General features: G+C 43.0%; 1 protein-coding gene across 3 annotated transcripts in view; it reads right to left on the bottom strand.

The window, feature by feature from the left end:
• Positions 1-935: 935 nt before the first annotated feature.
• The window catches only part of GFOD2 (Gfo/Idh/MocA-like oxidoreductase domain containing 2), a 72,873-nt gene continuing 60,384 nt past the window's right edge, over positions 936-13,424 (bottom strand). For all 3 annotated transcript variants that reach the window (XM_089689953.1, XM_089689955.1, XM_089689954.1), the window contains exon 3: positions 936-2,171. In XM_089689953.1, the coding sequence (XP_089546079.1) occupies positions 1,273-2,171 (899 nt within the window). In that variant the 3' untranslated portion in view covers positions 936-1,272. The remainder of the gene's footprint in view (positions 2,172-13,424) is intronic.

Genomic DNA, 13,424 nt, shown 5'->3' with positions numbered 1-13,424 from the left:
TGCTGAGGACCGGTAGTATCTGATGCATGCATGTTAGGACTGCTCTATGTTGAGAGGTTTATGACCCTCTAGGTTTTTGTTTACGATAAGTCTGAGTGAAGCATGGTGGTCTATTGCTAGTAGAACGCACATGAAGAATTTTTAGTACTCTCCCTCTGGACTTCAATTTACTTCTCTATTGTATTAATTTTGTGATTTTAGGTGTGGAGGACAAATTATAATATTTTTATAACACGCTGCTTTTATTGTTAGTTTATGTTGATTTATGAACATATATATTTGAGTTTTAACAGCATATTGTGCTGCTTCAGAGGCAAATATCAACCTATACACCTTCATGGGCATAGCTTGATATTCACCTCTGAATCAGCCAGGGAAACTGGTCAGGTTTCCAGCCTCCTTCCCATGGTGGAATATGTTAGGATCCCTATCTCCTCCATCCAAGAGGAGATCATGGGCCTTTCTGAAATATCCAGGAAGCACTACCCCTATACAGCACAGCCTGAACATCTTGAAACTTTATTGGATGGCTAAGTATTACTTTGCTTTAATACTGGACACTTATTATTTGGAACTTTCCTTACTGGGTCAGTGGTTTCCTTCATAGGCAGTTACCAAACTTTGCCTCACATATTGGAAATAACCTTCTATAATGCATAACTGCCTATGGAGTCTTCCAACACCTCAAGCTAGCTGGCAGCTCCTTGGACTGGCAAATTAATCTGTATGGCAGTAATTCTTCATTTAGAAGGAGGCTTTTGTCAGCATGATCGGACTATAATTAGATGGAAAAATACACAGTCCAATTGCTCTTGCTGCTTCCAGCAAACTGGTGCCTTCCTTGTTTAGCCGTTAAACCAGTTATATTACATTGAGTTTTTGTTTCCTTTTTTTTTTTACCTAGAAGAGAAAATAAATTGTTACATTTAACCTACTTGGAATTCAAAGAATATATTTTATATAAATGTTAGGGCTACAGTTTCACATTTAATACAAAAAATACTAGTTAACTGATTGTGCTTTCTGAGTAAGTACAGTCATTTTCAGGTAAAAGATAAATGTGGTTTTGGCACCGCAAGCTACAGCTTTAAAAAGGTATATATTTTTGTAGAAAAAAAACCCTGAAAACTGCTATTTTCATAACTAAATCCACCCTGTACAAAAGGCAAATTGGTTATATAGTAAACATTAACTTTTAACATCTCTAATATTCCTTTTAAAGACTATGTTAAAATAGTGTCAGGTATCACATGAAATATATTTATATTGGTTTCAAAGACTGTTCCTCTGAAATGGATCACATAGGTTTTGGTTGGTACCAGGTTCTTCAGTCATTAGTTTAACAGTTTCCCATTCTCCTGATCGGTTAGATCTTTTAACAGCATCCACAACGGTTTGCATATACAATCCATCCTCAAATGTTGCCGCTGCCACTAAGGGCTTATGGTTCCATGTTCTATGATCTTCTTGATTCTGAAAAGAGAGTCTTAATGCTTTAATCATGTATGACATTCCTTTCAAATATGGTAGAGGAACTTTCTCAAACCCACAAAGGCCTGACGCTTCCAAGAGCAAAGGATCTGTAAACAAAAGCTCTTCTTCAGAAGAAGTGTTTTTTTGGCCGAACAGATCAGTCCCACGTACAATCAGTCTTCCTGCAGACCCCACAATAAGTACTTCATGCAAAAAAGTGCCAGGCATGTTAAAATTAAGGGTAACTGTGCTACAAGCTCCACCAACCATTTGCATTTGAAAGTAGCAGAAATCATCACTAGTGACATGGCGTATTCCAGTGATTGATGTATTTTGCTTGACAAAGGTTTTTAAAAATCCATGCACTTTTTCTGCTTTCTTCCCAGTAAGATAACTGAGGAGATCCACTACATAAGTTCCTATAGTATGCAGACCACCTCCTCCCATCAGCTCATCGCAGATCCAGCTATAGTGATTGCTCAATAAACTTCCCCAGTATACACGCACATCACATATCTGAACTTCTCCCAAATATTCTTGTTCCTGAATGAGCTGTCGCATTTGAACAAATGCTGGAAGGAATCTCAAAGAATTACCAACAAGGCTCATAAGTTTCGGGTAATAGCAGGCAGCTTTAACCATAAGGAAAGCATCTAAACATGTAGCAGTTTTTTCACAGATGATATTCTTCCCAATTCCTGTAATTTATAAAAACACAAGAAAAAGCAATAAGAATTGAACATTTCAAAACATAAGCAAAGACAACCATTTCATGAAGGGAAACAACAGAAAACAGACTTTCCTGTAAATTGCATGTGTTGGAGTACAGTACAGGACACAGGCTGCATATTCATAGGTTATAGGCTGCTACCTTCAGATGACTGGACACTGGCAAGGTTTTTGAACATCCTTACAACCCTACCCCTATTTATAAGACCTCAGTTTTTTTTAATCAAGTAATGCAGAGTATCACAAGAACAAAAGGGAAAGGTAGCCTGTGTACTGGAAGGTACTCCAAGATATGGAGTTTACAGGCAAGTCAAAATTCCTTTTAAATTTTAAACTACCTCCCACACAGCCTGTAGTCAAATGACAGCCAAGTAGCTTTCTAATCTTGGGTGGATGTCATATGATGTCCTCCTGGGCTCTCTAGAGACTGCACAGTGGCTCAATCTGTAACCCACTGTGTTCGCTGTACCAGGCCAGCCCCCGTACCATGTGCTCAATCTCAGTGATCACCTGTCAATAAATGGCTTTCATTCATATCATTCATTGGGGTTGATTTACTAAAGGAAAATACACTGTGCACTTCTAGTGCAATGCAATTGCAGTTGTTTTATATCCGAGGGGAAGCTCAGAAATTAGGGGAACCTTTGCCGATTTCTTTTATCCAATCATGTGGAAGCAAACATGCGGTTTTCTTTTATTTTCCTTGCATGTTCCCCTCAGATCTAGATCAACTGCACTTTCAGTGCACTTGCACTGCATTTCCAAGTGCATTTAGAGTGCTCTTGTAGTGCACAGCCTATTTGCCTTTAGTAATTAATCCCCATTCACAGTTATCACAATTGTACATAATAGCACATTAATAAATGCCATTCATACAAATGATTGTTTATAAAACAGTGATCAACGTTATAAGCAATCAGTGTATATAAAAAAAACCCCCAAAAACTTGGATCACCTCTCCCAGAATAGTAGTGTGTTAGCACTACTCTGGTCACAGTATGTAAAACAAACTGTAAAGAAAAGAAAATTAATTTTTCTTTTTTAAATAAATATTTATTGATTTTCAACAAAATTCATTTTACAATCATTTTCTCCAATAAAAACAGAGAAACAATATCACTTTACTACAATACATTATCTCCCTAAATATCTCTATTCCCCCCCCTCCCATCTACCCTCCTCTCCCTCCCCCCTCCCATCCACCCACTCTGCGTTTTCCCACATCGTCCCTATAAAAAGCAATCAGAGTATTCATCTTATTAGATATTATATCTTCATATATTTCACCTTCACATTAAACTCTTCCCATTTTTTCCATTTTACATAATATGTCCCCATCTTGTCTACATGCATATAATAAAGTTTCTCCATCTCACAAATCTGATTCACTCTAGCTACCCAATCCTCTTCCGTCGGCACTTCCTTTTTTCACCAAAACCTGGGTATCAGACCCTTCGCTGCACTTAAAAAATACCATATACCCGAATCCTTATATAATTTCACTGATAACGCTGTGTTATGGAAAAGACAGATCTCTGGGTCTAATCTAACGTTGATTTCAGCAATCCTCCCCACTAAGTGAACAATTTTCTTCCAAAATACTTGTATTTTTGGGCACTCCCACCATATATGATACAATGTGCCTATCTCTCCACAACCCCTCCAACACAATGGTAAATTCTCCCTATTCATTTTATGTTCAACTTTCGGTGTAATGTGCCATCTTATTAAACACTTGTAATTTATTTACCACCCCCAAATCTCTTTCCCATTTCCCTATATACAATCGGTTTTGTGCTAGTGCCTAAATGAGTGAAAATCTTATATATTTTAGCAATTCCGTGTTTCCCATCTCCCCGTGATTCTAACAACCTCTCAAATGGGTTCCAATCATTTCTAGTTCTCAAAGGTTTTGGGAGTTTCCCGACAAAGTGTTTCAAATGGGGATATCGCCACTCATCTACCCTAGTGAAAACTTCTCCTTTTTTCTTTTCCAACTCCTTAAGTGATCCCAATTCCTCCCCCACCATTATATCTCTCAATTGCGCATCCTCCTTTATAATCCATTTTCCTGTAATACCCTCCCTACCTGGAGAGAAAAACTGTGTTCCTTAGTGGCATTAACAGTGAATTAAATACCCACTCCTGTCTGTGCAATACATCCCAAACTCTTAAAACATTTAAAGTGTACAAACTTGTGCTAGCATCTAATCCCCTATATTGTGTAGGCACCCATATAATCCTACTCAAATTCGTTCCACTCAGTGCATTTTCGATTTTGACCCAACTTTTCCCTGGGTTGTGCGTCCAATCAAAGATTCTCGCCATTATTACAGATTTATAATATCTCTTAAAATCTGGCACTCCCAATCCAGCCCTCTATTTCTACTAGTTTCATAACATATTCTAGGTTTTTTATTCCTCCATATATATCCTAATATTTTTTTAAGTTCTTTAAAATATACCTCTGGAAGTTTGATTGGGACCATTTTAAATTTATATAGGACTTTGGGCACAATTGCCATTTTTATCAGATTTATGCGTCCTATCCAAGACGGGTTTCCTCCCCCTAATCTCCTTAATTCCTCTTTAATCTCATTTTATAGTGAAATATAGTTTAATTTGTCCAAATTCTTATATGAAAGTTTTACCCCTAGATACTTTAATTATTTTTCTCTCCATACGAAGGGAAATTCCTCTTGTATCTTTTCTTTTTCACTGTAAGATTTATATTTAAAATCTCAGTTTTTGTTGGGTTAATTTTTAAATTTGATAACTCCCCATATTCCTTCAATATCTTCATTAAATTTGGGAGTGTTATCCTGGGGTTTCCCACATAGAACATCAATCATCCGCATAGGCCGCCACTTTATGTTCTCTATCTCCTATCTGTATTCCCTTTATATCTATGTTCTTCCTTATTGTAGACAGCAGAGGCTCCAAAGACAAAACATACAACAATGGGGACAATGGACATCCCTGTCTTGTTCCATCTGAGATCCTGAAAAACCCTGACCTTTCTCCATTAACCATAATAGCTGCTGAAGGCCCCCTATACAATTTTCCAATCCACTCTCTCATTCTAACTCCCAGCCCTAGAGCTTCCAAGATGTCCATCATAAATCCCCAGTTCACTCTATCAAATGCTTTTTCGGCATCAATTGACAACACCACTGGGGTTTTCTCTTTTCTACTTTTCTGAATGAGCAACAAAGATCTCAACCCATTGTCTCTGCCTTCTCTCCCTGGGACGAACCCCACCTGATCCCCATGTATCCAATCGGGCATTAAATCTTTCAACCGGTTTGATAATACCTTTGCGTACAATTTAGTGTCTATATTCAGCAATGAGATTGGTCTATAGCTTGAACACTGGGTGGCATCCTTATCTTCCTTATGAATTAGAACCACATTAGTCTGTAGGGATTCTCACCTCATTTCCATCCCACCCCCTAGGGTGTTCATATATAACTTCAGTTTAGGTATTAACAATTCTTTATATTTTTTATAGTATCTCACAGTATACCCGTCTGGCCGTGCACTTTTCCCTGCCATAGAAATCACACAAGAAGAAATAAAAATAGCATTAAAAAGTACTGAGTCTAGGGAGTCCAATTGTGCTTCACTCAGTTTCAGTAAACCTGCATTTTTTAAGTATGTCCTTTTTTCACTATTTACAATTCCAGCGTTATTTATAGAATCTTGGGAGATATTATACAGCTTACTATAATATTCCTTAAATACTCTAGCAATATCTTTAGTTGGACTAATTCACCCTTGGGGTTTCTTATTTTTTCTATGTAATTCCTATTTTTCTTTTTCCTTAAGGCTCTCATTAAGTACTTTCCTGGCTTATCTCCCCATCTGTACCTTTCGCTTATTACTTTATTGAAGACTCTCCTTTTTCTTCTTCCATCAAGGTCTCTAGCTCTTCTTTCTTTATTACCTTCTGCATTCTCTTTAGATATTTTACTTTTATGCACCTGTTCAAGATCAAATATTTCCTTTAGAAGCCCACTCATTTTCCCCCCTTTTTTCCCCAATTGCAATAAGAAATCCTCTGATGTAAGCCTTATGGGCCTCACACACTTTAACCACTGACACGTCTCCTGTATCAGTCTCCTCAAAAGATAGTTTGATCTCCTCCACAATCTTCTGATCAATCTCATGATCTAGGAGAAGTGCCTCATTCAACTTCCAGACTAATCCTCCCTTCATCTCTCTTCCCCATCCTGATTTCATTGTGACGGGGCATGATCTGATAAAGATATTATTTCAATTTTTACTTCTACCACAAACTCTATAAAATCGATGTTCCATCAATATATAATCCAATCTAGAATATGTCTCGTGTGCATGTGAGAAGAAGGTATAGTCTCTGTCTTTCATGTGCCTAATTCTCCATATATCCACCAGTTGGTACTCATGTATCAACTTCTTTAATGAAAATCCATCAGTTTTTTCAATACTCCCTTCAAAAATATCTCCGACTTCTTATTTGGACAATAAATATCTATTGTGCACTCAATTTCTTGCAATTTGCCCTTTAGAATCAAAAATCTCCCCTCAGGATCCGTCATTCTATTCTCCAGCTCAAACCTTATATTCTTTGCAAACCCTATAGCTACCCCCTTTGCTCTTTTAATTGGAGAATCTGCATAGTACCACACTGGGTAATGTCTAGTATTCAGCCTAACATTTGACTCTCTCTCTAGATGTGTCTCCTGTAAAAAAAACCACTGAAGATGTTCTATGTTGCAACTCTCTAAACAACCTAAATCTCTTCCCAGGACAATACAAGCCATTTACATTTTAAGTTACAAACTGTACTTTCTCCATACTTCTCCAGCTCCTCCTCTCTTCTCTCCCTACTCTCATAGCTCCTCCCAACCCGCAGAGTGTTAGCCCTAGTACCCCGCTCCAACCCATCTCCCCCCCAACCCCCACCTTCCCCCTTTTTAGGCTTAAAGTTTGCCTACTAATCATTTGTGGGCCTAAACCCACCTTTGATTTAAAACCTTGGGGTTGAACTCCACCCATATACGGCTCTCCTTTTCCCTACCACCCACTGTCCCCTTATCTATCTAGTTCGTTTTCATTTTTAAGTGTCTGTGGGAAATTATTGGAGTTTGAACAGAGAAATCATAGAGAGGGAAAGAAGAGAGGAGAGAACAAAAAAACAAAAACAAAAAACACTCCTCTCCTCCATTCCCTTCCCTACTTTCCCCCTCTTGCAAGCTGCCATTCCTCTTTTCCCATAACCCCTGTATCTCTTTCTTCTTCTTCCCACCCTGGTATCTTTATTCTCTGCAAATCAAGTCGATCACAGAAGTCTCTTACGGCTATTCTGAGATTTCCTGAGGACTTGAGTCCATTTTTCCATCCGATTAGGCTCGCCTGGGCTCTCCATCTATAATGCACATTTTGTTTTCTCATCTGATCTACCAGGGGTTTCAAAGATCTTTCTCCATAATGTCTCTGGTGCTAAGTCCGCAAAAATTTGAATGTTTATTTCTTCATACTTGTTCTTCCCTTGATCTTCTTCCAAATCTCTTCTTTATCCCTAAGCCTATGGAACTGAATTATATCTTTCGGTCTTTCTCTACAGTTTCCTTGTTGAAATTTTCCTATTCTAAATGCATCATCCAGTTTAAACATCTCTGAAATAGGTCTGTCCATTATGGAGTTTAAAATTTTACTCATTAACCCTTTCAACTCCTCCCCCCTGTGAACTCTCTGGGACTCCTCGTATCCTAAGATTACACCTCCTATCCCTATTTTCTTGAACCTCTTATCTTATAAAGCAATTTTCTCCTTACGTCTTCCAGGACAGCCCCCTTGAGACGTAGAGCTCCTCCCTTTGGGGACGCCATCCCCTACGCCTTTAAAAGGCAGATCTCCAGGCCTCCATCCCAGTTATTAGTGTTTTCTGATCCGGAAGGAACATGTTTAGGAACCTTAGGGGGTCCTTGCTCTCTTTGGGGACAGTCCTGGAAGAGTGTGGGCCCAGAAGATCACTTACCTCCTCTCCACGGTGAGTGGGGCTGGTGGCGCTTGGAAGCCTTCATACCCAGGGGACCAGCGATGGCGGCGTCACTGCAGAGGAGTGGGAGTGTCCGGCGGTGAGTTGGGGCATCCGCTCCCTCTGAGCCTGCATGTTTCTCTCCTCCAGGCATTCGGTACATGCGTGCAGAGCGCTGGGCGGAAGGGAACGGGAGGGACTTCCGGAAAGGGCGGGGCCCTGCGTTCCACAGGCCAGAAGTCTGACACAACTTCCGGCGGACGAGGCCCTGTGTTTCAGCAGGGCCCTGCGCTCCACGGACCGGAAGTTAGGTTACTTCCGGTGGTGGGGCCCTGCGCTCCAGGAACCAGAAGTCGGCGCAGTGATGCCATCGTCGGGCACTGGAGACGCTGGTTCCAGTCTCCACAGGCAGAAGAAAAGGAGCAGGCTTCCACTTCGGCAGTCGGAGGAGCGTGAAGAACAGCGGAACTGTGACCACGCCAAACGGAACAGAATGGAAGCTGGCCCATCACAGGCAGATCCTGGTTCCAGCACTGGCTCCTCTCAGGTAGGCTTGGGGAGGGTTCCCTTTAGCTGACTCCTGGGAGGTTGGTTGATGGTTCCCCCAGTCCCTGTGGGCAGGTGATGGTGGGGCACGCTGCAGGTTCCCCCTGACACTGTGTATAGCAGGGTTTTTTGGGAGCTGAGGGTCCATATTGTTATCTTGTTTTTAGGTTAAGACCCAGGACAGGACCCCAGTACAGGCCCCAAAGAGAAAATGTGCAGTGTGCGCGGCAAAGTTGGGGTCTGCGTATGAGAAACCCCTGTGCCGCAGCTGCATTGATAGTTTAGTTAAGGATGAGTCCTTCATGGCATGCCACAAGGTGTTATCCTCCATTAAGGAGGACATGATGGCGACATTTCAGTCCTTTAAGTCACTGTTTGATAGGATGCAGACTCCAATAGGGATTGGGGTGCAGTTGGCCATGGCTGTAGGGGCAGCTAGGCAGGAAGCCCCAGAGGAGGGGAAGGAGGACCCTCGGTCCTTCGCCTCTTCTCAGGGGGGTTCCAGTTCCGAGAACAAGGAGAGCCCTGCTTCTACAAGCTCTAGATATACGTTGGCCTTAGAGGATGTGGAGGACCTCTTAAAGGCTATTTATGAAACTTTGGAGATTGAGGAGGAGGAAGTGGCCTTGTCTAAGCATGACCTCATGTACCAGGGGCTTCATGCTAAAAAGACCAGGGTTTTCCCAGTGCATAGTTCTTTAATTGATACCATCAAGCAGGAATAAGAAAATCCAGAAAAGAAACCCTTCTTTTCTGGGGCTTTGAAAAGAAGGTTTCCATTTGATGAGGGTCCGTCGCAGCCTTGGAACAAGGTTCCAAGATTGGACGCCCCCTTATCTAGGATTTCCAAGAGAATGGATCTGGCCTTTGAGGACATGGGGGCCTTAAAGGACCCCATGGACAAAAGAGGGGAGGTTTTGCTACGGAGAGCTTGGGAGTCTTCTTCTGTTAGCCTTAAACCAGCCCTTTCCGCTACCTGTGTGGCCAGAAATTTAGAGTGCTGGCTTACCCCGTTACAAAACAATTTGGCGGCGGGAACTTCAAGGCAGCAGATTTTTAAAATCTCTGCCTTTACTTTTTAAAGCGGCTGGGTTTTTGGCAGATGACTCGGTGGAATCGGTCAAATTGGCTGCAAGATCTTCAGCCTTAGTTAATTCAGCCAGGCGGGCCTTATGGTTGAAAACCTGGGCAGGAGACTCAGCGTCTAAGTTACGCCTTTGCGCCTTGCTGTTTTTAGGGGATAATCTTTTTGGCCCTGGTTTGGAGGAGGCTCTCGAGCGTACGGCCAATAAAAAGAAAGCTTTTCCGGAAGGTAAAAAGGTTTTTCCTAGGAAAATTTTTCACCATAAATCCCAGATGCTACAAAGTAGAGAAAGTCAGCCCAAGAAGCATTGGACAGGGCATAAGAACAGGGGAAAAGGGGGGGATTTTATTCAATCCTCCTCAAGGACCCTCCATGTCACAATGACTTAAGCGTCCTGGTGGGCGGAAGGTTGGGGTCCTGTCTCCCTCAGTGGGCATCTATCTCCCCGAACCCCTACATTTTGAGCCTGATTCAGAGGGGTTACATGCTGGCGTTCGATTCCTGTCCTCCAAGCAGTTTTTTAGTCACTAACCTTCACAAAGACCGGGTGAAGGCTCACGCTCTATGCGGTCTCATTGGGGATCTAGTAGACCAGCGGGTACTAGTTCAGGTTCCTCAGAGCGAACTGGGTTCAGGGTGTTATTCCCACGTTTTTGTCGTGGGAAAACCTTCGGGCAGGTTCCGGTTGATTTTGAATCTGTGGCCTCTGAATCAGGGCCTACGATACAAGCATTTCAGGATGGAATCAATCTATTCTGTAAAGAATATCCTTTTTCAGGGCTGTTTCATGGCTACACTAGATTTAGGGGTGCATATTTTCCCATTCCCATTCATCAAACAAGCCAGAGATACCTAAGGATAGCGATAAGGATGGGTTCGCAGGTCTTCCACTGGCAGTGTCGGGCCTTGCCCTTCGGGCTAGCGTCGGCACCATGAATTTTTACCAAAGTGTTGGAAGACGCCTTAGTTCACCAGAGAATGAGGTCTATCATGATAGTTCCTTATTTGGACGATCTTATTGTAGCCGGATCTTATCAACAGTTGGCCGAAGATCTGCGGGTGGCTCAGAATCTCCTTCAGGGTCTGGGTTGGCTCATCAACAGAGAGATGTCGGCATTTACACCCTCCCAGAGAGTAGTTTACCTGGGGTACAAAATTTCATCTCTAGAGAGGAAGATTCTTATTCCTTGGGAGAAGGTCATAAAGATGGACAAGACACTGGCAAGGTTGCAGGGCAACCTGTCAGTGTCAGTAAGAGAGGTCTCAAGAGCGGTAGATCTGATGACATCTTGTTTTCCCGCAGTTCCATGGGCAAGGCTCCACCAAAGACCATTTCAAGCTTTCCTGTTGAGAGTATGGGACGGGGACAGCTCTACATTGGAGCAGGCAGTCCAGCTCCTGTCCAAAGTCAAGAGGTCTCTTTGGTGGTGGCGAAGGGAAGCAACTTTGACCAAGGGTCTAGAGTGGGGTCAGCTAGCTACGCTCATTGTGACAACAGATGCCAGCAGTTATGGTTGGGGAGCCCATCTAGAGGAGATGACAGCTCAGGGAGAGTTGTCTCAAGTGGACGCTTTGAGGTCTTCAAATCAGAGGGAGCTGATTGCAGTTCAGAAGGCATTGGAGGCCTTTGGGGCAAGATTAGAGAACAATCACCTGAAGATTTGGTCGGACAACATAGCGACAGTGGCCTACATAAACAAGCAGGGAGGTACACAGAGCCCTTCTCTTCAGAAGATTGCAGGTGGTATTCTGGCCTGGGCAGAGCAGAATCTGCTGTCAGTTTTAACTGTTCATTTGAAGGGATCACAGAACTCCCTGGCGGATTTCCTGAGTCGACGACCAATCAGTCACGATTGGTCTCTCAACCAGGAGGTCTTTCAGGAGATAGTTTGCAGATGGGGGGTTCCGGAGATAGATCTTTTTGCGTCCCAGGAGAACAGAAAAGTCAGTCAATTTTTTTCCCTGAATCCGCGAGAGCAGACCTTGGGGATAGACGCCCTGTCGACCCTCTGGGATTTCGACTTGGCCTATGCATTTCCTCCAGTCAGACTAGTGCCGGCGGTCCTGCAAAAATTTATGAGGGAAAAGACAGATCTAGTCTTAATAGCACCCTTTTGGCCTAAGAGGCCCTGGTTCTCCCTAAAAAACAGGTTTACTTCAGTTCGCCCGTTTCCTCTCCCGGAGAGGGAGGATCTGATCTCTCAAGGCCCTCTTCTGCATCCACGGGTCAGGACCTTGAAATTGACGGCTTGGTTCTTGAGGAGCAGCTCAAGGCCAGAGGGTTCTCGGACACGGTGGTAAAGACTTTGGTTAACTGCCGTAAGCCAGTAACCAGAGCCATTTATTCATAGGTCTGGAAAAAGTTTAATTCATGGTTTTCAGGCCGGCAGGGGCCCCTGGACATCCCGGCAATTTTAGATTTTTTTCAGGAAGGAGTGGCTCGAGGTCTCTCGATCAGCACCTTGAAGGTACAGGCTTCAACCCTAAGCATTTTTCTGCAGGTCTACCTGAGCAAAATCTTTTTGTAGTGGACTTCTTCAGATCTCTTTCCAGGTCTAGACCAATTAAGGTCAAGAGGTGTCCGGTTTGGGATCTATCCTTAGTTCTAAAGGCTTTGATCCGCAAGCCTTTTGAACCTTTGGAAGAGTCAACAATTAGATTTTTAACTTTAAAAATAGTTTTTTTGGTAGCTATCACGTCAGCCCGTAGGGTGAGTGAATTACAAGCTCTATTAGGGAGCCTTACCTGACCATTCTTGAGGACAGGGTCGTGCTCAAGACGGATCTAGATTGTCTCCCTAAAGTATCCTCCTTTCACAGGTCTCAGGATATAGTTCTGCCGACCTTTTGTTCTTTCTCTGAAGGTAAAGAGGAAGAAAAGCTAAGTTTGCTAGATGTAAGGAGTCTTATGATTTATCTTGACAGATCCCAGGAATTTAGAAAGTCAGATTCCCTTTTTGTTTTGTTTTCAGGGCAAGAAGGGTTTTGCAGCATTCAAGGCCACTATAGGTAGATGGATTAGACTGGCAATTGGAGAATCGTACAAGGTTTTAGGTGTTCCTCCCTTTGTTAGGGCCCACTCGACTAGATCATTAGCAGCTTCTTGGGCAGAGAGGGCCAGGGCTTCGCCGGAGGAGATCTGTAGGGTAGCCACCCGGTCGAAATTCTCTACCTTCATGAGGCATTACCGTCTAGAGCTCCTGTCAAGTAGGGCGCAGGCTTTCGGGCGCAAGGTCCTCCAGGCTGTGGGCCCGCCCTAAGCTGTAAGTTCTTGATCGTCTCAAGGGGGCTGTCCTGGAAGATGCAAGGAGAAAACCAGAGTTAGACTTACCGGTAACTCCTTTTCTATGAGTCTTCCAGGACAGCCATGATTTCCCATCCTGCAGATGCACAACTGATGTATAAGATATATATCAGTCTTTCAGTGTCTTCTGCTAGTTCTCGAATAAAAACTGGGATGGAGGCCTGGAGATCCGCCTTTTAATGGCGTAGGGTTTGGCGTGTTCCCTGACCCGGAGGGAGGAGCTCTATGTCTCAATGGGGCTGTCCTGGAAGACTCAAAGAAAAGGAG

Source organism: Staurois parvus, unplaced genomic scaffold (genome assembly GCF_062004578.1).
Source record: "Staurois parvus isolate SC_StPar_1 unplaced genomic scaffold, SC_StPar_1.0 ptg000505l, whole genome shotgun sequence".
Classification (NCBI taxonomy): Eukaryota; Metazoa; Chordata; class Amphibia; order Anura; family Ranidae; genus Staurois; species Staurois parvus.
This window is presented reverse-complemented; position numbering and strand designations above follow the sequence as displayed.